This window comes from Gorilla gorilla, chromosome 21 (genome assembly GCF_029281585.2).
Source record: "Gorilla gorilla gorilla isolate KB3781 chromosome 21, NHGRI_mGorGor1-v2.1_pri, whole genome shotgun sequence".
NCBI classification, from domain to species: domain Eukaryota; kingdom Metazoa; phylum Chordata; class Mammalia; order Primates; family Hominidae; genus Gorilla; species Gorilla gorilla.
In genome coordinates, this window is record NC_073245.2 from 13,673,803 (window position 1) to 13,696,875 (window position 23,073).

Below are 23,073 nucleotides of genomic sequence, written 5' to 3' on the forward strand. Positions count from 1 at the left end.
AGCTACCCAGGAGGTTGAGGCAGGAGAATCGCTTGAACCCAGGAGGCAGAGGTTGCAGTGAGCCAAGATAGTGCCATTGCACGCCAGCCTGGGCCACAGCGCGAGACTCCGACTCAAAAAAGAAAAAAGAGAGAGGAAAAAAAACACAACAAAGATTACAGATGCATATATTCTTTGATCTAGGAACCCCAGTTCTGGAATTTATCATTTAGATATACTTCCCCATGATACTAAATCATGCGTGTATGAGGTTATTTATTGTTGCATTCTTGTGATAGCAAAGATTGGAAATAACTCAAATGTCCATAAATAGAAGACTTCTTAAATAAATTTGGTACAGACAATTTAATCTTATATGGCTTTAAAAAGAAAAAAAAAAAACAGAGGAAGTTTTCAATGTCCTCTCAAGTAGCCAGGATTACAGGTGTGAGCCACCATGCCGGGATAATTTTTGTATTTTTAGTAGAGATGGGGTTTTGCCATGTTATCCAAGCTGGTCTCGAACTCCTGGCCTCAAGCGATCCACCCACCTCAGCCTCCCAAAATGCTAGGATTACAGGCATGAGCTACCGTGCCCAGCCTGCTAAGGAAAGATTTTGTATTAGCTAGGATTCTCCAGAGAAACAGAACTAGGAAAGAGGGCAGATAGGAAAGACTGACATAAGGAATTGGCTCACACAATTATGGAGTCTGACCAGTCCCAAGAGCTGCAGGTTGGGTTGGCAAGTTGGAGACCCAGGAGAGCCAATGGTTTAGTTCCAGTCTGAGTCCCAATGCCTGAGAGCCAGGAAAGTCAATGATGTATCTCCAGTCCAAAGGCCAGCAGGTTTGAGACCAAGGAAGAATCAATGTTTTAGTTTGATCCCAAAGGCGAGAAAAAAGCTGATGTTCCAGTTCAAAGACCACCAGGCAATAAAAATTCTCTCTTATTTGGGGAGGGCCAGCCTTTTTCTTCTATTTAGGTCTCAACTGACTGGATGTGGCCTACTCACATTAGAGAGGGAAATCTGTTTCACTCATCTGCTGATTTCTTTCTTTTTTCCTTTTGTTTTTGAAACGGATTCTCACTCTGTTGCCCAGGCTGGAGTGCAGTGGCATGATCTTGGTTCCCTGCAACCTCCACCTCCTGGGTTCAAGCGATTCTCCTGCCTCAGCCTCCTGAGTAGGCAATCACCACCATGCCCGGCTAATTTTTGTATTTTTAGTAGAGACGGGGTTCGCCATGTTGACCAGGCTGGTCTTGAATGCCTGACCTCAGGTGATTAGCCCGCCTTGGCCTCCCAAAGTGCTGGGATTACAGGCGTGAGCCACCGTGCCCGGCCTCATCTGCTGATTTAAATGTTAACCTTAGCCAGGTGTGGTGGTTTACCCCTGTTTTCCCAGCACTTTGGGAGGCCGAGGCGGGCGGCTCACTCGAGCTCAGGTGTTCGGGTCAACATGGTGAAACCTGCCTCTACTAAATACACAAAAATTAGCTGGGCATGGTGGCGGGTGCCTGTAGTCCCAGCTACTCAGGAGGCCGAGGCACGAGAATCACTTGAACCCAGGAGGTGGAGGGTGCAGTTAACTGAAATTGTGCCACTACACTCCAGCCAGGGTGACAAAACAAGACTCTTCTCTCAAAAATAAGAGTAAGACAAATGTGCATGTTTGTTTATAGTCACATAAAGTCATTCCGGAAGGATACATAAAAACTAAAGATAGAGGTTCCCTATTAGAGATGTGCTGGGAACAAGAAGACTTTTCACTTTTTATGTGTTTTTTTAAATCATATATATGTTTTATCTATTCAAAACATTAAGTAACAAAGTTTAAATACCCTTGCATGCCTTCCTCTCCTGTAGGGTTGTGAACACTGGAGGGAACAAATCATGTTTTATACTCACTTTTGTATTCCTGATATTTAGTACATAGTAGGTACTCAATAAATAGAGGAAAGAACGAATGAACGAACCAGAAGATAGCAGATTTAGTGTCGGTTAGAGAGAGGAGAGGGGCCAGGCACAGTGGCTCACACATGTAATCCCAGCATTTTGGGAGGCTGAGGCAAGAGGCTCACTTGAACCTAGGAGTTGGAGACCAGCCTGGGTAACAAAGTGAAATACTGTCTCTACAAAAAAAAAAAAAGGCCAGGCGCAGTGGCTCACACCTGTAATCCCAGCACTTTGGGAGGCCGAGGTGGGTGGATCACCTGAGGTTAGCGGTTCGAGGCCAACTAGGCCAACATGGTGAAACACCATCTCTACTGAAGATACAAAAATTAGTTGGGCGTAGTGGCAGGTGCCTGTAATTCCAGCAACTCAGGAGGCTGAGGCAGGAGAATAGCTTGAACCTGGGAGGCGGAGGTTGCAGTGAGCCGAGATCATGCCGCTGCACTCCAGCCTGGATGACAGAGTGAGACTCCATCTCATAAAAAAAAAAAAAATTAGCTGGATATGGTGGTATGCACCTGTCCTCCCACCTATTCCAGAGGCTGAGGTGTAAAGATTGCTTGAACTTGGGAGGCTGGGGTTGCAGTGAGCCAAGATTGTGCCACTGCACTCCAGCCTGGGCGACAGAGTAAAACCCTGTCTCTAAAAAAGAAAGGAGTTAGGGCTGAGTGCGGTGGCTCACGGCTGTAATCCCAGCACTTTAGGAGGCCGAGGCTGGTGGATCACCTGAGGTCAGGAGTTTGAGACCAGCCTGACCAATATGGTGGAACCCCGTCTCTACTAAAAATACAAAAATTAGCCGGGTATGGTGGCGTGTGCCTGTAATCCCAGCTACTTGGGAGGCTGAGACAGAGGAATCACTTGAACCAGGGGAGTGGAGAGTGCAGTGAGCCGAGATCATACCACTGCACTCCAGCCTGAGTGACAGAGCAATACTCTGTCTCAAAAAAAAAAAAAAAAAAAGAAAGAAAAATTTTTTAAAATTAAATTAAAAATAAGGGAGTTATAATCTTATCTAATGTAATCACAAAAGTTGACATCCTATCACATTTGCTGTATTCTACTTATCAGAAGCAAGTCACTAAGACCAGCCTACATTCAAGGAGAGGTACACATGGGGGTGACGTCCAGGAGGCAGGGATTACTGGGAGCCACCTTAGGAGCTGTCTACTACAAGGAGGAAAAAGCAATGAAAGGATGAAATCTAGGATGGTGGTTATCTCTGAGTGGAAGCAAGGGGGAGAGATGCAAGAAGCACATGGACGGTGAAAATTATTTGTAATAATTCCATTCTTGGGGCAGGTGGTGGATTTATAGGTGTTCATAAGTGAGTTGATTATGGACAAATGGGGAGAGAGTGTCATGAACCAAGGATTATATTTAGTCCAATTCAGTAATATTTAAAATATTCAATAATAAATGAAATAAAAATTGCCAACTACTCCTGCCCTTGTTCTGAGCCCCATCCATGCACTCCACCTGGTCTTAGTTTAACACTGGCTCCACCTGACCCTCCACTTGCCCCAAACTAACCATTAGCCCTTCACACACACTGACCCTTCCTATAGCACCACGATCTCTCCATAGTCTGCAATAGGCCCCCGGAGTTCTATTCCCTGAAACTTTTAACCATGTAACCTCACCTGTAGGCTACTATATGTAAAGATAGTAGGAATGGCTGATGGAGTTGCCCGAGGACCAGGAGGCAGGGCAGGCTAACAGTTTTGCTTTAGCAGTAGCACTGTGGGCCCAGAAGACAGGTTTGATGGCTGGTGTCACGACCTCACCTATTGGCCTCCTACATGGCAAAGGCTGGGCCAGGTCCTGATGGTTCTTCCTCTTTGAGCCATCTGCTCCTGGTATCCAGATATAGCTAAGTCTGTCTCTGAGAAGTGCACCTCTGCCACAGCACCAGGCCTGTAACTCCCTTGTTGGTAGCAGACTCTATCAACTCTCTCCCTTCCTGTCTTTGATGAAGTAAGCTACCATACTGGAGATGGCCATGTGTCAAGGAAATGAGAGTGGCCATTGGCCAACAATGAGTAAAACACTGAAGCTTTCAGTCTGACAGCCCACTAGGAAGTGAATTCAGTCAGCAACCAAGTAAGCCTGGAAGCCTGGATCCTTCCCCAGTTGTGCCTTCAGATGAGACTGCAGTTCTATTGGCCCTTTGCTTGCAGCCTTGTAGGAAACATTGAAGTGGAGGACCCAGCCAAGCCTGGCCTGGACTCTTGACCCACAGAAAATGTGAGATATAATAATAAGTATTTGTTGTTCTAAGCTGCTACATTGGTGGTAATTTGCTACACAGTAAGAGATAATGTATACAGGTTCTTTTCATTTCTTTTGCTATTACAAAGAGTGTTTCTATGGGCCAGGCATGGTGGCTCATGCCTGTAATCCCAGCACTTTTGGAGGCCAAGGCAGGTGGATCACTTGAGGTCAGGAGTTCGAGGCCAGCCTAGCCAACATGGTGAAACCTGTCTCTACCAAAAATATAAAAAATTAGCCAGATGTGGTGGCATGCACCTGTAATCTCACTACTTGAGAGGCTGAGGCAGGAGAATCGCTTGAACTCAGGAGGTGGAGGTTGCAGTGAGCCGAGATCGTGCAATTGCACTCCAGCCTGGACGACAGAGCAAGACTCCATTTTAAAAAAAACAAAACCAAACAAAAAGAGTGTTGCTATGAACGTTGTTGTAACATGTCTCCCAGAACACAGAACACAAGAGCCTAGGTTTCCCTTGGGTATGTGCTGGGTATATGCCTAGGAATGGAATTGTTAGATCTCAGGATGTTTGTTTTGTTTTGAGACACAGTGTCCTTCTGTTGCCTAGGCTGGAGTGCAGTGGTGCGATCTTGGCTCACTGCAACCTCTGCCCCCCAGCTTCAAGCAATTGTCCTGCCTCAGCTTCCCAAGTAGCTGGGACTACAGGTGCCCGCCACCACGCCTGGCTAATTGTTTGTATTTTTAATAGAGATGGGTTTTCACCATTGGCCAGGCTGGTCTTGAACTCCTGGCCTCAAGTGACCCACCTGCCTTGGCCTCCCAAAGTGGTGGGATTACAGGCCTGAGCCACCATGCCCAGCTGGATCTCAGGATTTACAAATGTTCCACATTACTGGTAGTCAGAAAACCATTAAAGTTAGGGTCATGCCATGGCTGTAGTGTGTTGGCCAGGGTTGGGAATAAAGCCTGGCCTCAATCCATTGAAGTTGGGATTGTCTGTGGGCAGGGTTGGAGTCGTACAGAGGGCCGAGTTAGGGGTCAGTCCTTACGTAGGGTTGAGGGTGAGTGTGTGGCCACATTTGGGAACAATTTGAAGTCTGGTTTGGGGTTGGGTTTGGACAAGGTTGGAGAACACTGTGAGGGTGGGTTTGGGGGTCAATCTAAGGCCAGGGTTAGAAGTTAGGCTGTCATCCTGTGCAAAACCTGACCCCTGGTGATATCATCAACCTCCCAAGCTGTGGCCACACAGGACCCAGCCACCCACAAGATGAGATCCACTCTGGGTCCAGAAAGCTCTTTCACTCAAGGCGGGGGTGGGGAGATGGAGGACAAGTGAAGAAGAAACTGGCTCCCCTCCGATGCAAAAAGAGAAGGCAGGCACAGGAAATAGAACACAACACTAACTTTAATGGGGCAGCCCTGAGCCGTAACCTTCAAACCTTCCCCCTCAGTACCCCGTGCGCGAGGAGGGAGGGGCGACTGCTACAGGCACATCGTCGATGTCCTCCCTACTCCTGGCGATCCCACTCCTCACCCCTTCCTCTCCAGCTGCTGCGGTCTCCATCGCCGAGGTGGGTCCCAGGTAAGCTCCCAGGAGGGGCAGGGGAGCCCCTCAGCGGCCCGGGACAGATTCCCCCATGGCTGAGGGCATGGGGAACTAGCCTGGATGGAGACGCCGCCGTCCTCGGAGCTGGGCGGGGACCTGATTCTGGGGGTGTGGAGAGAGCCAAGGGACCGCCCCCCAAGGCCCAGCGCCGGGAGATGCAAGGCCGGGCCCAAGGTGTTGGACACTGCTTTGGGGGGCAGGCTAGGTCTCTGCACGTGGCTTCTGGGCTCTGGAAAGCGGTCCATTCTCCTGACCCGGATCTCCGGAGTGGGAGGAGGCGGCTCAGTCCCGGGCCTCCGCTCCTAGAGTTCCTGTCCCATCTCCTCCCACGCTCACCCATCCCAAGGAAGGAGGGCACTCGGGCCCCACGAGGCTCCTGAGAGCAGCGGGCTCCGCCCTCCCAATGGTCTATCCATCGGTGGGTGGGTCCGGCGCGGCGTCGGGGCTCTGGCGGGTACCCGGGCGTCCCCGCGCGGCCCGGGCCGCCGCTCACCGCTGCTTACGCTCCGCCTGCTGGAGCCGCCGGGAGAGGTCTTCGATCCGCACATTCTTGAGCTGGAGCAAGTGCTCCAGGCGCCTTACCTTCATCTGCAGGACCTAAGCCGCACCGCGCAGGCGTCAAGCCTGGCGGTCTGCTCCCTCCTGCCCGGCCTCTGCTGGCCACGAGCCCCCACCCGCGGCCTTCCTAGACCCCTCACCTGCACGGTCTCTTGAGAGGCCAACAGCTCCTGCTCCTTTTCAGCGATCTGGAGGACGAAGCTCGGGTCGCCCTGCAACGCCCGGTTGTACGCTGGAGGCCGAGGCGCCGGCGGCCGGTCCCAGCTGGGGTGGGAAGCAGCTTAGCGGAGGCTTGGACCTCGGGGCCTACACTTACCCTTCCAGTGCCCTCGACCAGGCCTTCCCTTCTCCCCCTCTAGCCCCTTTCCTGCCTCCCGACTGTCTCAGGCTCAGCGTACCGTGCCCCCCAACTCCAGCTGTGTGCAGACATCACCAGCCTGGTGAAGTCTGGAACTCCCAGCTTCTTTACCTGAGCTGACCCCCTCCCTGGGGGTCCGGGACACCTTCACCTCGGGCCTTCTGGGATACACCTGAGACAAGGCAAGTGGAGGAATGACTGTGCTGGAGTCTCATTCTCCTGCTTCCCCCTCCCTACTTCCACTCTCACAAGCGACAGGAAGAAGGACAGAAGGAAAGCTCCAACCGGGAGGGAGAAATGGAAAAGGCCACCTTACCCACATCCATGTAGCCACTGCCATCCTGGGGAGCCAGCTCCTGAAAGAACCCCGGGGGTCCGCTGTAAGCCCGGGCTCAGTCATCCCCAAGGAGCCCCATGTCCGTTCCACGGGCCCTCAGGCCAGGCTCTATTAGCCAAGCACCCCTCCCCCACACTTATCACCCAGGCTGGCCTTTCTGTGGTCTGGGGAGCGCCCCCCACCCAGCCCCCAGAGCAGTGGGAGAAGCTGGAGCGGGGTGGCACCTGTAAGGAGCCGGCGCCCTGCTTCCTGCGCCTCTGCCTCTCCTCCAGGCGCTGCCTCAGCGGGATGAGCACCAGCTCCACCACGCCTGGGGCGCACTGCGCGATCTTGCGCATCACGTCATCCGGTACTGAAAAGTTCAGCCTCTTCAGTACCTTCCTGAGGGGTAGACACTGGGGTAGCAGATTGGGTCCTGGGGAAATGAAGCGAGGGGATGGGGGAGAGGGAAGGGGGCATGGTGGTTGCTGTTCTGAGTGTACAGCCCTGGGGGAGTGAAAGCGCATCGCATCTGAGCTTCCTTGTGTGGGTGTCCCGAGGTTCCTTGCCTCCTTCCTAATAGAAGAGTCTCTTGATTTTGTAATCGGACGAATTCTGTCTGCGTTGACCCTCCCCACCCTGCCACCAAAACAGTCTCAGCCTGGGCAACCAAGACCATAGGAGATGATGGGGCTGCACAGGTATTCTGCTACCTGTTCAGATGACCCCAGTTGCTGAGCTTCTGCTGGAGAGAGTTGGCGGGGACATAATTGTGCATCTCCACCATCTTGGGGAAGTAAAACTTGATGACCTCTGCAACAAGGACTGAGGGAGAGGGGAGCAGACATGGAAAGTGAGGGCATGGGTAAGGAAGGAGGAGGTGAGAGAAGGTGGGGGTGGGAGAATCAGGCATGGCAGAGTGGTGGAACACAATGGAGGGGTGGAGATGCAGAAAGGGGAAGGATAAGGAGGGAGACAAAGACGTTAAGATTAGTGATAGGTAGGGGAGACTAAGTCTCCAGCATACCTCAGAGGAGCTGCATCCCTTCCCCACTAATTTAGGAATGGGAATACTGAGTCTCTGGTCCTCCAGTAGAGAATGAGTCAGCCAGCGCAGGGGCTCACACCTGTAATCCCAACACTTTGGGAGGCTGAGGCGGGCAGATCACCTGAGGCCAGGAGTTCGAGACCAGCCTGGCCAACATGGTGAAACCCCATCTCTACTAAAAATACAAAAGTTAGCCAGGCTTGGTGGTGCAGGTAAACCCAGCTACTTGGGTGGCTGAGGCAGAAGAATCACTTGAACTCAGGAGGTGGAGGTTGCAGTGAGCTGAGATCATGCCACTGCACTCCAGCCTGGGCGACAAGAGTGAGACTCTGTCTCAAAAAAAAAAAAAAAAAAAAAAAAAGAGAGAATGAGTCTACAAGAGAAGCTTTCAGGAGCCCAGGGAATTCACATGGATGCATGATGTGCGCACACACACACACACACACACACACACACACACTCCAACACCAAAGTTCCAGGAGAGTAAAAGACTCACATAAGCAGAGACACATGTGATAAGATCCTCCTACACATAGATACATAGGGCAGAATGTGTAGACACATAGAACAAACTCATGCTAGACACACATAGGCACACATGTAGAACACACATAAACAGAAGCACAAAAAGCCACATATGCACACAGCCTCCCCAAATATACAGATACAGAGATGCATAGAAGTACTTGACATGAAAAGATGACAGATAAGTATTTCTGTCATTGAGATCCCAGGAGACATTCCTAGAAACACAAACACCTTCACAATCACAAAGAAACACATGCACACAAGACCCCTCCAAATACAAGACTAAACATGTCAACACATATGAACACACACATGCTCAGACTCCCACAAGACATAGAACACATAGCAATGAGTGAGCACATACAGAAATGCATAAATACATATGCAGACACATATCTTAATCATTAATGTCCCTGGAGGGAGTTAGAGGCACACCCCCGCCCCCCACATGCACACAGGATAGAACATGTAGACATACATATATGGACACACATCGTTCACACACAGATGCAAATAGAAAACAAGCACACACGTCTAAAATTTGAAGTCCCAGGAGGCAGATTCCTCCCCACTCCCACAAGCACACAAACACAAAGAGTTTGCACAGAGACCCGTTACACACGAACATACAGGACAGAACATGCAGACACACAAGGGCACACACCTCCATCACTAAAGTCCCGGGAGAGGTTTCGCTTGGGCCGGGACAGAGGGATGTTGTCTACCCACAGGTACAGCTGGTGCAGCGCCTCCTCGTCCACGCTGCTCGCCATTGGCGTCCTCAAGGCCTGGCCGCCCCAGCGATGCCGGGTCCAGCCCCAGCCTCACGACCCTTCAGGCGCTTCCTTTCTCGCCACTGCAGAAGCCCATAATTGCCTCTGCCTGCCTAATCCAGAGACTCACGTCCCACCTGGGAGCGGCCATATTGTTTTCTGAAACCATGGAAACCATCCCCGACTCTCCTGGGTACAATGACTTCTGGGAGTTGTAGTTCTATCCCCTCCCCGCTACCTCCTCTCAGGCCCGAGCTTTGAAAAGGCGGTTAGCTGCCCTTGTCTTCTTCCCAAGAAAGCATCACTTCTGTGCCCACGCCACCTAGTGACCAGCCACTCATCCATTTTGGGACCAGCCAAAGCCAACCAGGATCCCAGAATTCCTGCATCTGCACCCCTAGGGTGGGGATTCCCCTTCTTGGCCCTTTAGCCCTTTAGTCCCGAGTGAAGGGAGCACTCCAGTGTTTATCAGCTTTATTTGGGGGTGCGTTGTTGATAATCTGCCACCCAAATGGATTGCGTGATACAACTGCTTCCTGCTTCGTCCCTCTCCAAAACTCTATGCTCATGGGGCCATTGCCACTCGCCCTTCCCAGCAGTGTTCTAGTGGGGTATTTAATAGGTAACCCAGACTCCCAGGGAGAACACCAGAGTTCAAGGCCAGTACCTTGGCAGGTCATTTAACTTCTCAACTCTATTTCCTCCTTTGTGAAATGACGATGGTTCTCACTTATTTGTCCCAAACCCCTCATCACCCGTCAATGAGCTATTCTTCAATGGATTAGAAATTCATTTCAGGCAGGGCACAGTGGCTCACGCCTGTAATCCCAGCACTTTGGGAGGCCGAGGCGGGCAGATCACCTGAGGTCAGGAGTTCGAGACCAGCCTGGCCAACATGGCTTTTGCCCCGTCTCTACTGAAAATACAAAAAAGTTAGCCATGCGTGGTGGTGGATGCCTGTAATCCCAGCCACTGAGGAGGCTGAGGCAAGAGAATCGCTTGAACCCGGGAGTCAAAGGTTGCAGTGAGCCAAGATCATGCTATTGCACTCCAGCCTAGGTGACAGAGCAGGACTCCATCTCAAAAAAAAAGAAAAGAAAAGAAAAGAAAGAAACAAATTCATTGCAGTACCCATAAGGGGGTTAGGAATATGGGTCCCTCCTTAGTGAAGAGGTACTTCTAGAGTCAGGATGAGAAGAGAGCTTGACTAATGGCATGGCCTTGGGCACCTGACCGGACCTCTGCCTGGTTTCTCATGGCTTTACCTACCTTATAGGGGCTTTGTGAGCATCTAAAGCATTTAGCACAGAGCAGGGTCCCTATTAGTATCAGCTGGTACTATCATTAATGAGACAGTCTCAGTTCCAGCAAGAACTGTTCTTTTTCTCAGGAGACAAATGGAAGTAATTCGTCTTGTTGGAACCTGCGGTGAGGTAGCTGGGTTAAACAGGAGCACCTGGGCAAGCAGACAGTGCTCCTCCTGCTCACTCGAGAGCAGGTGGGGCTTCCTTGTGGCCTTCTGGTCTCCAACTCCAGGGCTCGGATTTGGGGAGGGAAGGTGGTGGCAAGGGGGATCCCAACTACTTTTTGTTGTCGCTTCAAAGCCCTCAAGGCCTGGAGGGGATTCCTGAATGCCAGAAGTGCAGGCCAAGAGTGGAAGTCACCCCCATTTCTTGTTTTAAAGTCATATATAGTGGTCTTGATTTTCCACAAGGGGCCATAACCAGGGCAGGCCAGGGACAAGAGATGAACTGGATACTCCCCCATTAACATTCCCAGTGTTGGAGAGGAGAAACTTGGTGGTAAAGGTGGGCCGGGGATGGGAAGGAAACACAGAAGTGATGTGCCAGCCTCAGGTGAGGTGGGAAAACCGGTTTGGGGCCCAGAGCTGCCAGCCATGCTCAAGCCCAGGCCCTCCCTTGGTTGGAACCGCTGGGGCCTGAGGGCCTCAGTGAGGGAGGGGTAGGGAGGGAGGGGCTGGCTCTGAAAGGAAAAAGGGTAGGATCAGCAAAGGGACCTGACCTCACCTTTGTACTGGGGGCCCCCTGGAAGGCACTGCACAGGGAGTTACCAACCATCCTCTGCCTCTTGGGGGTGCAACCTGTTCCTAGCAATTTCACCTTCCTCCTGCCACTGTGCCTAGAGATGGCCACCAGGCTTGGATATGCCAATCACTGAAAGGCCTAAAGGGCTCCCTCTTGAGGCACCAAAGGTAAACCAAAGGGTGCCCTATATGCCCCTCCAAACTCCAATCTGGACCCCAGAAGCTGCCCCAACACTCCTTTCTTTCTGTCCTGACCCCACTCCTGCAAAGGCCTTCAAACCAGCCTCAGTAGGCCTAGTCCCCACGTGCATATTGATTTGCCCCCAGAGACTGATGGCTCCCTCCTGCCCCAGCCAAGTGACCCCAAGCTTGAGGCCTCCTCCTGCCCCTCTTCCGGTCAGGGCAACCCTCTCAACACTTGCCTCCATGTCCCACCAGAGCAAGGACCAAAGGGAGCCAGGACGAATATGTCCCCCAAGACAGACGCAAGCCCAGACCATGAAGGATGCACCCTTGGCTGTTAAAATGTTCACCCCCACAAAAGGGGAGTGGACAGATTTATTGAAATCAAACTGGGAAAGGAGCAGCTGGACGGCTGGACTCTGGGCCCAGCCCCAGGCCCCTCTGCCCAGGATGGGGCCCTGCCAGAGAGGGAGGAGAGGCATGGGGCCTGCAGCTGCCCACAAGGGAAGCGCCCTTGGTTACTTCCACGGTGGGGGGCCTCTTGGAAACCTCCAATCTGTAAAGAAAACCAAGGGCCAAAGTCACATGGACAGGGCCAGAGAAAGGGACTGGGGAGGTGGAAAGCAGGCAGAAGCAGGCTCAGGAGCCCGCAGTGAGTTAAACTGTGCTTCTCAAGGCGGCCTGGGGGGTGGGGGTGGGGGCTGCCAGCCTTGCAGGGGGCCTAGGCTGGACCTTCTTCTGGAGCCCTTCCCAGAATGGCTTTGGGGTCCCCCCCACCAAAGACCTGGCGTGGATGGCAGAGGGGAGAGGCACTCTCCGGCCGGGAACCTCCAGGGCCCATCCCTGGCTGCTGCTGTGGTTAGTCCACTGAGGGCACGGTGTGGTAGCACCGGACAGCTCCCCACCCGCCCCACCTGGTCCCCTGAGCCCAGGGCCAAATGGGGAGGAAAGAGGATTCTGAGAAAGAGGCAATAAGCAGGCAGTGAGGCTGACCTCAGCCCCGGGCCCGGTCGAGGTGACCGGGCCTGTTGCAGGACCAGGGGAAGCATTACTAAAGGATCTGGGGCTCTGCACTCTGGCTCCATGCACAGCGGGTGCCCAGAGAGTCCTCTGCCCTGGGGTGGTGCTGCCAATCTAGGTTGGGGGCACAGCTAGGTCCAGTGACTCAGCTTTGATGTCCAAGACCTCGAACTCCCGCCTGCCTGGCGTGGTTCTTCCTGGTCACATGAACCAGATCGTGTTCCAAGTGGAGGATGTGGCTCTGCACGCGGTCATCAATGGGGAAGGAGGTCAGGTACCTCTTGACCATGGCAAAGTAAGCCATGGCCTCCCCAAAGCTGGGTACAGGCACCTCATCACCATCCTCCTCATCATCATCGTCATCTTCATCTTCATCATCCTCTTCCTCATCGTCCTCTTCCTCACTGTCTGAATCAGAGTCCTCCCCACCTTCCAGGAAATGCAGAGTAGGGCACTGGGCCTCCTCCTGGGCACCATAAGCCCCGAAGCTGCCACCGGCCTCCACTACTCCCTGGGCCCAGTCCTCAGCCTCCAAGCCCTCGGAGGAGCTCTCCTCATCTTCCTCCTCTTCATCACTGTCATCAACATCACCCTCCTCCTCCACCTCCTCTTCCTCCCCCAATTCCTCTCCTTCCCCCCCTTCCTCCTCCTCCTCCCCTTCCTCCTCCTCTTCCTCTCCTTCACCCTCTTCCTCCTCCTCTTCTTCCTCCTCCTCTTCCTCTTCCTCTCCCTCACTCTTGAGGGAAGTGGTGATGGTGGCATTAGGGCCACCCCCAAAGCCAGCCTCACGAAAGCAGGCGGCTATGTCCGAAGGCTCCACTGCCTGCCAGGCCGCAGCCACAAAGTGCAGGGCCTCCGTGAGACCCAGCTGCAGGCCTGAGGGATCCTGGCCCTCTAGCGCGGCCATGGCTTTGAGCAGCATGGCCTGGCGGTAGTGGCCCTTCACCTGCTGGACCACTCCCCTCTCCAGCGGATGCACGGTGCCCGGAGGGAAGAAGGCCAGCTGCACATGCCGCAGGCCCGAGGTGTCCAAGGACTGGGCAGCCAAGCGGCCCGCCAGCAGTAGGACCCGGCGAGACTCTGCAGCCATTCGGGTGTCCAGGGCCTTCAAGTACTTGGCCAGGGCCTGGGTGGTGACACCACCCTTGGAGTTGGCGGTGTAGTCGCAGGGCAGGCCGGCTTGGCCTGCCCGGGGCTTGGCCGACTTGCCGGCCACCAGCGGGGGCAGCTTCTCGCTGCCGTCGGCATTGGCGCATAGCAGGACGCTCAGGCGCTGGGTGGCTTGACGCGGCCGTCCGTCGCCTCCGCACAGCCCCGCGGCCTGGTCGGGCAGGAAGTCGTACCATAGACTGGTCTCGGTGGCGCTGAACACGTCCTGCGAGGCGTAGCCCTCGGCCACCGACGGCGGCTGCTCCTCCCGAGCGCGCCAACCAGTAGTGCTCCCGCCACTGCCCTCCGAGGGCACCGCGGCCGGACTGGCAGGCGCCGCCGGGGTGCGGGGGGCAGCGTTTCGCGCGCGGGCGCGGGTCACGCCGCTGCAGGACACCACGCCGTGGCGCCGGCGGAAGCGGTCCAGCCAGCCGTTGGAGGCGGTGAAGTCATCCATGCCCAGCTCCTCGGCTATGCGCAGCGCCTTCTCCTTGAGGATGATGCCCTTGACCGGCAGGCCGGCGGCGCGGATCTGCTGGAACCAGGCGATGAGCAAGCCCTCGAGCTTGTCGTAGGGAGACAGCTTGTTGGTCTTGCGGCAGGTGGAGGCCACCCCGTACTTGCGCTCCGACGCCAGGATGGCGCGCTTGTTCTTCAGGATCGTGCTCAGCGTGGACGGCGGGATGTTGAAGCGCCGCGCGATCTCGCCCTTGCGCAGGTCCGGATTCTCCTCCACCTCCTGGATGATCCGTGACTTCTCCCGGAACGTCAGCTGTCGCCTCTTGGGGCCCATCCCGGCGCGCCCCCCGCCCCGGGGCCCGGCGCCGCCGCCGCCGCCCTGGGGCGGGGGGCCCGGGCCCGTGGCGGGGGGCACCTGGAGGCCTCTCCCGCGCGCCCCGCCCGAGACAAAGCGGCTCGCGGGCGCGGCGGCGGGGCGACGACCCGGCCGGGCCGGGGGCACCTCCGGGAACGCCGGCGGGCGCGTCGCCGGGCGGCGGGCGGCGGGCGACGGGCGCAGACGAGGGCGGGCGGCGCGGGCGCGGAAGGCAGGAAGTACCGCGGCGCGGGGAGCTGGGAGCGCGGCGAGCGGGGCGGAGCGGGCGGAGCGGGATCTCGCGGGAAGCGCGGGGACGCCCGGCGCCTCCTCCCCGCCCTCCGCGCCCACCCCCTTCCCGCCGCCAGGACATACCGCGGGGGGGCGCTGCGGCCTGCTGGACCTGCCCGTGCTGCGGCCTCCGGCGACCCGGCAACGACGCGGGCGGGGACGCGGTGCATCGCTACTGCGCCCGGCAGACAGCGACTTGCTGCTCAAAAAGAATAGGAACCAGGGTTTTTGTTTTTTTTTTTTAATTAAGGTAAAAATAACGCACTTTTTTTTTTTTTGCGGAAACTGAAAAATTCAAGAAGTTGAAAAACGCTTTTCACATCACCTGGAGAGATGCACAGGTAACATTTTGATACATTTCCTTCCAGTCTTTTCTCTAGATGCATGTCGTTTTCTTTTTAAAAATTTATTATATAAAACTGGCATCAGACTGTATAGACTGTATATCTGGCATCTCCTGCTGTTTTACCTGGCATCAAGTAGTGAGAATTTTGCCATATCGGTAAGTATCATTGCCAACACGCTTTTTAATGATTGTGTAGCATTCCAGCTATGAATGAACACTAGCGTATGTAACCTATTGTTACACACTTAAGTTATTTTTAAAATCAGCATTACAGTTGTAAATTTATTTGATGGTGCTAATGACATTTTTAAAGTTCTAGTAATCCCACAACCCATAGATAAACACTCATAACATCTTGGTGTGTCACTTTCTGGGCTTTTCCATGCATATAGCCATAAATGTATGTGTTTGCACTTACAGAAATAACATCATGTATATACATAAGTGTGAATCCCTGAAGCCTCCTTCTCCTGCAGCAAAACATTAAAATGCCAAGCTCTTAAAACAATGAATGTATAGCTGTGTTTTTAAAAATCTCTTAGGGCAGCACTAAGGGGGAACTCCAGCATTGGCAGAGGGGAAGGCTGTGACCCAGGGGGACAGGCTGAGGACCTGGGGCTGGATGAAGCTGTGGGTGAGTGTAGACAAAGAAGAAAAGAGGACCAAGGACAGTGCCCTGGGTCCTCCAAGGTTAAGGGCTCAAGAAAGAGGCCGGGTGCAGTGGCTCACGTCTGTAATCCCAGCACTTTAGGAGGCCGAAGCAGGCGGGACCACCTGAGATCAGGAGTTCAAGACCAGCCTGGCCAATATAGTGAAACTCCGTCTCTACTAAAAATACAAAAAATTAGCCAAGTGTGGTGGCACTCACCTGTAGTCCCAGCTATTCGGGAGGCTGAGGCAGGAAAATCGCTTGAGCCTGGGAGGCAGAGGTTGCAGGGAGCCAAGATCATGCCACTGCACTCCAGCCTGAGCAAAAGAGTGAGACTCCATCTCAAAGAAAGAAAGAAAGAAAGAAAGAAAGAAAGAAAGAAAGAAAGAAAGAAAGAAAGAAAGAAAGAAAGAAAGAAAGAAAGAAAGAAAGAAAGAAAGAAAGAAAGAAAGAAAGAAAGAAAGAAAGAAAGAAAGAAAGAAAGAAAGAAAGAAAGAAAGAAAGAAAGAAAGAAAGAAAGAAAGAAAGAAAGAAAGAAAGAAAGAAAGAAAGAAAGAAAGAAAGAAAGAAAGAAAGAAAGAAAGAAAGAAAGAAAGAAAGAAAGAAAGAAAGAAAGAAAGAAAGAAAGAAAGAAAGAAAGAAAGAAAGAAAGAAAGAAAGAAAGAAAGAAAGAAAGAAAGAAAGAAAGAAAGAAAGAAAGAAAGAAAGAAAGAAAGAAAGAAAGAAAGAAAGAAAGAAAGAAAGAAAGAAAGAAAGAAAGAAAGAAAGAAAGAAAGAAAGAAAGAAAGAAAGAAAGAAAGAAAGAAAGAAAGAAAGAAAGAAAGAAAGAAAGAAAGAAAGAAAGAAAGAAAGAAAGAAAGAAAGAAAGAAAGAAAGAAAGAAAGAAAGAAAGAAAGAAAGAAAGAAAGAAAGAAAGAAAGAAAGAAAGAAAGAAAGAAAGAAAGAAAGAAAGAAAGAAAGAAAGAAAGAAAGAAAGAAAGAAAGAAAGAAAGAAAGAAAGAAAGAAAGAAAGAAAGAAAGAAAGAAAGAAAGAAAGAAAGAAAGAAAGAAAGAAAGAAAGAAAGAAAGAAAGAAAGAAAGAACCAAATAGAGACTCTTGAAGCGGAGGAGCCCCTGAAGCAGGAGAAAAACCAGGCTACTGTGGCATTCTGGAAGCCAAAGGAAGAAAGTGTAACTTACTGCTGTTTTAGTGCAAATTTCTGTTTTCGTATGTTTCTTGGCCATTTGAATCCTGTGAATTTTCTAGTCATATCCTTTGACCATGTGTTTGTCTTTTTCTTGACTTTTAGGAGCTCTTTACATGCTCTGAAGAAAAGATCTTGTTAAGTATGTTGCAAATGTTTTCTCCCTGTCTGCCACTTGTCTAAGTTAGTTTAGGGAATCTTTTGGATATGAGAAGTTTTTAATCTTCAACCTGTCAATTTTTTCCTTATTGCTTCGGGGTTTTGTGTCTTACTTAGAGAGGACTTCCCTATCCCTGAGATATAAAAGATATTCTTTTAATCTCAAGGTCCAAAAGAACACGTGGGAGACTTTTCCAGAGCACTGCTTGGCCCAAGAGGAGTGTGTGGTCACTGGGCAAAAATGAATCTAAGATTACCTGGATGAGAACTCCTTGCCGTGCATCTTTTCTTTCTTTCCTCTCTTTCATCCCTTTCCTTGTTTCTTTACTTCCTTCCTTCCCTTCTTTCTTTCTCTTTCTCTCTTTTCCTTCCTTTCCTTCTTTCTTTCCTTCCTTCCTTTCTCTTCCTTTCCTTTCCTTTCCTGTGGCCCCTCCTTAGTGCCATACAAAGGGCATTGGCACAATCACTTCTAGGACAGAAAAGCCACGCCCATCATATGCTGATATCATAGCCATTTCCAGATACCTTGTCTACCCTTTGCCTGTAGCAGTGCACGGGGCCCATTTCCATCCCCTCTCAAGTGACCATTTCCCCCAGCAATCCATCTGAGGCCCTGGGCTTCCCCACGTCTTTCTGTAAGTCCCAGCTTTCTGCTTTTAGGACTGTTTGGGAAATCCATAACTCACCTTCTCTTCTTTTGGCCCAGCCTGCCCAAAGCTGTCCTTCAGGCCCCTCAGCAAGCTTTCCATTCTCCTTTTGTTTGTTTATTTGAGACAGGGTCTAGCTCTGTCACCCAGGACGGAGTACAGTTGCACGATCATAGTTCATTGCAGCCTCAGTCTCCTCAGTAGCTAGGACTACAGGCATGAGGCACCATGCCTGGCTAATTTTTAATTTTTTTTTTTGAGACGGAGTCTCACTGTGTTGCCCAGGCTGGGAGTGCACTGGCGTGATCTCAGCTCACTGCAACCTCCTCCTCCCTGGTTCAAGCAATTCTCCTGCTTCAGCCTCCTGAGTAGCTGGGATCACAGGCGTATACCACCATACCTGGCTTAGTTTTGTATTTTTAGTACAGACAGGGTTTCACCATGTTGGCCAGGCTAGTCTCAAACTCCTGACCTCAAGTGATCTGCCTACCTTGGCCTCCCAAAGTACTAGGATTACAGCCATGAGCCACCTCACCCAGCCAAAAAATAATAATAAGTAATAAATAATAAAAGAAAACAGCATTGGGCGCGGTGGCTCATGCCTGTAATCCCAGCACTTTGGGAGGCCGAGGTGGGCGGATTACGAGGTCAGGAGATCGAGATCATCCTGGCTAACATGGTGGAACCCCGTCTCTATTAAAAATACAAAAAATTAGCTGGGCATGGTGGCAGGCGCCTGTAGTCCAAGCTACTCAGGAGGCTGAGGCAGGAGAGTGGCGTGAACCCGGGAGGCGGAGCTTGCAGTGAGCAGAGATCGCACCACTGCACTCCAGCCTGGGCGACAGAGCAAGACTCCGTCTCAAAAAAAAAAAAAAATTAGCTAGGCATAGTGCCTTGCGCCTGTAGTCCTAGCTCCTAGGGAGGCTGGGGTGGGCCGGAGGATCACCTGAGCCCAGGAGCATGAGGCTGCAATGAACTATGATTGCATCACTGCATTACAGCTTGGGTTACAAACTTTGTTTTGAAAGAAAGGAGGAAAAAGAAAGAAGGAAAGAAGGAAGGAAAGAAAAGGCAGAGATTGCAGTGAGCCGAGATTACGGCACTGTACTCTAACCTGGGTGACAGAGTGAGACTCCGTCTCAAAAAAAAAAAAGTTTTATTAAGATATATTTCAAAAAGCATACAATTCACCCATTTAAAGTGTACAGTTCACAGATATGCTCAACTGTCACCACAGTCCATTTTGGAATATCTTTTTTTTTTTTTTTTTTTTGAGACCAAGTCTCACTCTGTCGCCCAGGCTGGAGTGCAGTGGCTCAATCTCGGCTCACTTCAACTTCAACCTCCGCCTCCCAGGTTCAAGAAACTCTGTCTCAAAAAAAAAAAAAAAAAAAAAGATTTGCTTAAAAGTTAACATCTCGGGCTGGGCGCAGTGGCTCACGCCTGTAATCCCAGCATTTTGGGAGGCGGAGGCGGGTGGATCATGAGCTCAGGAGATCGAGACCATCCTGGCTAACACGGTGAAACCCTGTCTCTACTAAAAATACAAAAAAATTAGCCGGGCGTGGTGGTGAGTGCCTGTAATTCCAGCTACTCGGGAGGCTGAGGCAGGAGAATTGCTTGAACCCGAGAGGTGGAGGTTGCAGTGAGCTGAAATCATGTCACTGCACTCCAGCCTGGGTGACAGAGCAAGACTCTGTCTCAAAAAATAATAATAATGATAATCAAAAAAATTATACCTGTTCTTTGAAAAATGTTTTAAAATACAGAACATTTTGAAGATAAAAACATTTAATCAACTTTATTTCCACCACTCAAAGAATATCCTTGTAGAATGTTTTCACATGCATATTGTGTGGTTTTTTAAATTTTATTTTATTTTTTTTTTTTGAGACAGAGTCTAGCTCTGTCGCCCAGGCTGGAGTGCAGTGGCGCGATCTCAGCTCACTGCAAGCTCCGCCTCCCAGGTTCATGCCAGTCTCCTGCTTCAGCCTCCCGAGTAGCTGGGACTACAGGCGCCTGCCACCACGCCTGGCTAATTTTTTTGTATTTTTTCAGCAGAGACGGGGTTTCACCGTGTTAGCCACAATGGTCTCAATCTCCTGACCTCGTGATCCACCCGCCTCAGTCTCCCAAAGTGCTGGGATTACAGGCATGAGCCACCGCACCTGGCCTAATTTTTGTATTTTTTGTAGAGACAGAGTTTCACCATGTTGCCCAGGCTGGTCTTGAACTCCTGAGCTCAAGCGAGTCTTCCTCCTTAGCCTCCCAAAGTGCTGGGATTACAGGCATGAGCCACTGCCCACACTTCTTTTACTCTAGGAAACTTTTGTTCAGAAGTCCATTTGCTATGATCTCAATATGTAGTCTTTCAGTAATGAGCCCCTACCAAGCAGGCATCCCCACCTGACTGCCCGTTCTCCTTAAAGGTATTGCACAGTGCAGAGGAATCACCTCCCCTATTGAAGACAATAACTCAATGAACATACATCTGTGTGTACTTTTATCATCTCCTTAAGAGAAATGCTGAGAAGTGGGATATTAGGGTCAGGGGCCAACTTTGGTCTTGAACCAAAGTTCTGGGAGCAAGGTTCTGGGAGCCTGGGAGAGAGGTAAATGATTTAGTCCTTGTGCTTCAATAGTCCAGTCAGCTTAAGATGAGATTCAAGAAAGGGAAAAGGAGATTTCAATACTTAATGCTACTGGGTGTGGTGGCTCACACCTGTAATCCCAGCACTTTCGGAGACTGAGGCTGGTGGATCGCTTAAGCCCAGGAGTTCAAGACCAGCCTGGGCAACATGACAAAACCCAGTCTCTCCAAAAAATACAAAAATGTGCCAAGCATAGTGGGATGCGCCTGTAGTCACAGCTACTCGGGAGGCTGAGGTGGGAGGATTGCTTGAACTCAGGAGACAGATGTTGCAGTGAGCCTGCCCTCCAGCCTTGGACTCAAAACAAAAACAGAAAACAAACTAAATGCTGTGCCTCCCATCAGTTCCTCCCTAGGAATTCGTCTTGTAGATAGCACACAGACACATAAGGGCATACTTACTGCATCATTGTAAAAGCTAATATCCTAAATGTTCAGCATTAGGGGCTTGAGTAAATATATATTGTTATGGTACTAATATGGATCCATCTCCAAGTAAGATGAAGAAAGGTATAGAACAGTGGTTTTTATTTTTATTTATTTATTTATTTTTGAGATAGAATCTCACTTTGTCACCCAGGCTGGAGTGCAGTGGCACGATCTTGGCTCGCTGCAACCTCCGCCTCCCGGATTCAGGTGATTCTCCTGCCTCAGACTCCCAAGTAGCTGGGATTACAGGCACATGCCACCATGCCTGGCTAATTTTTGTATTTTTAGTAGAGACAGGGTTTCACCATGTTGCCCAGGCTGATCTTGAACTCCTGACTTCAGGTGATCCACCTACCTTGGCCTCCCAAAGTACTGGGATTACAGGTGTGAGCCAGCATGCCAGCCTAGAACAATGTTCGTATGCTGTTTGTATATTCTTTAAAATACAGACGGATTTACGCTTGTAAAGATATAGACCTGCAGCCACTAACCCTAAGTGGACATTGAACTATTAATTTATTTATTTTATGTTTAGAATCAAAGTCTCACTCTGTTGCCCAGGCTGGAGTGCAGTGGTGGAATTATGGCTCACTGCAGACTCAAACTCCTGGGCTCAAGCTATCTTCCTACCTCAGCCTCCACAGTCACTTGGATTTTTTGTTTGTCTCTTTTTGAGACGGAGTCTTGCTCTTGTTGCCCAGGCTGGAGTGCAATGGCATGATCTAGGCTCACTGCAACCTCCGCCTCCCAGGTTCAAGCGATTCTCCTGCCTCAGCCTCCCAAGTAGCTGGGATTACAGGACGGTGCCACCAGGCCAAGCTAATGTATGTATTTTTAGTAGAGACAGGTTTTCACCATGTCAGCCAGGCTGGTCTCAAACTCCTGACCTTGTGATCCACCTGCCTCGGCCTCCCAAAGTGCTGGGATTACAGGTGTGAGCCACCGTGCCCAGCGAGTCACTTGGATTATAGGCAGGGGCCACCACACTGGGCTAAGTTTTTAAAAAATGTTTTGTAGAGACAAGGTTTCACCATATTGCCCAGGCTGGTCTTGAATTACTAGCCTCAGGCAATTCTCCTGCACCAGGCTCTGGAGTTGCTGGGATTATAGGTGTGAGCCACAGTGCCGGCACTATTGAGCCCTTTAAATGTTGCAAGTACAAATTGAGATGTGCTGGGGGTGTAAAATGCATATTAGTTTGAAGACTTGATATCCAAAAAAGTATGTAAAATATCTCATTAATTTATATTGATAACATGTCGAATAATATTTTGAATACATTACATTGAATAAAATATTACAGTAATTTCATGTTTCTTTTTTACTGTTTTAAATGTGGCTACTAGAATATTTTAAATTATGTATATGGGCCAGGCACGGTGGCTCACGCCTGTAATCCTAGCACTTTGGGAGGCCGAGGTGGGTGGATCACCTGAGGTCAGGAGTTCGAGACCAGCCTGGCCAATATGGCAAAACCCTGTCTCTACTGAAAATACAAAATTGGCCAGGAATGGTGGCGGGCACCTGTAATCCCAGGTACACGGGAGGCTGAGGCAGGAAAATCACTTGAACCCAGGAGGCAGAGGTTGCAGTGAGCCGAGATCATGCCACTGCGCTCCAGCCTGGGCGACAGGGCAAGACTCCATCTCAAACAAACAAACAAAAAAACCCAGAACCCCTCTGTGGTCTTGCCCACCTCCCCCCTCACTGGCCCAGAGGTGACCTGACTGTGGGATTTCTGTTTTTTTTGTTGTTTTTTTTTTTGGTTTTAGAGAATTTTTTTATTTTATTTTTTTATTTTATTATTATTATACTTTAAGTTTTAGGGTACATGTGCACAATGTGCAGGTTAGTTACATATGTATACATGTGCCATGCTGGTGTGCTACACCCATTAACTCGTCATTTAGCATTAGGTATATCTCCTAATGCTATCCCTCCCCCCTCCCCCCACCCCACTACAGTCCCCAGAGTGTGATGTTCCCCTTCCTGTGTCCATGTGTTCTCATTGTTCAATTCCCACCTATGAGTAGAATATGCGGTGTTTGGTTTTTTGTTCTTGCGATAGTTTACTGAGAATGATTATTTCCAATTTCATCCATGTCCCTACAAAGGACATGAACTCATCATTTTTTATGGCTGCATAGTATTCCATGGTGT

At 50.7% G+C, this 23,073-nt stretch overlaps 2 protein-coding genes across 2 annotated transcripts; both read right to left on the reverse strand.

Moving 5' to 3' along the window:
• Nucleotides 1-5,548: 5,548 nt before the first annotated feature.
• On the reverse strand, nt 5,549-9,814 carry SPEF1 (sperm flagellar 1). Its single transcript, XM_004061741.5, has 7 exons — nt 9,240-9,814; nt 7,713-7,824; nt 7,245-7,401; nt 7,000-7,039; nt 6,795-6,855; nt 6,466-6,589; nt 5,549-6,364 (listed from the first exon to the last, which is right to left on the reverse strand). Exons 1-7 carry the CDS (start codon nt 9,346-9,348, stop codon nt 6,257-6,259), a joined length of 711 nt encoding a protein of 236 aa, XP_004061789.1. The 5' UTR covers nt 9,349-9,814; the 3' UTR covers nt 5,549-6,256.
• Nucleotides 9,815-11,905: 2,091 nt separating this feature from the next.
• Nucleotides 11,906-14,819, reverse strand: CENPB (centromere protein B). The gene has a single exon (XM_004065317.5). The coding sequence runs from the start codon at nt 14,535-14,537 to the stop codon at nt 12,741-12,743; it is 1,797 nt and encodes a 598-aa protein (XP_004065365.4). The 5' UTR covers nt 14,538-14,819; the 3' UTR covers nt 11,906-12,740.
• Nucleotides 14,820-23,073: the final 8,254 nt, after the last annotated feature.

Coding starts and splice junctions, on each gene's coding strand:
- SPEF1 (XM_004061741.5), bottom strand. CDS start 9,348: ATGGCGAGCAGCGTGGACGAGGAGGCGCTGCACCAGCTGTACCTGTGG. Junction 6,856..6,999: donor CAGTGGCTACATGGATGTGG/GTAAGGTGGCCT, acceptor GCCTTGTCTCAG/GTGTATCCCAGAAGGCCCGA. Junction 6,590..6,794: donor CAGGGAGGGGGTCAGCTCAG/GTAAAGAAGCTG, acceptor TTCCCACCCCAG/CTGGGACCGGCCGCCGGCGC.
- CENPB (XM_004065317.5), bottom strand. CDS start 14,537: ATGGGCCCCAAGAGGCGACAGCTGACGTTCCGGGAGAAGTCACGGATC.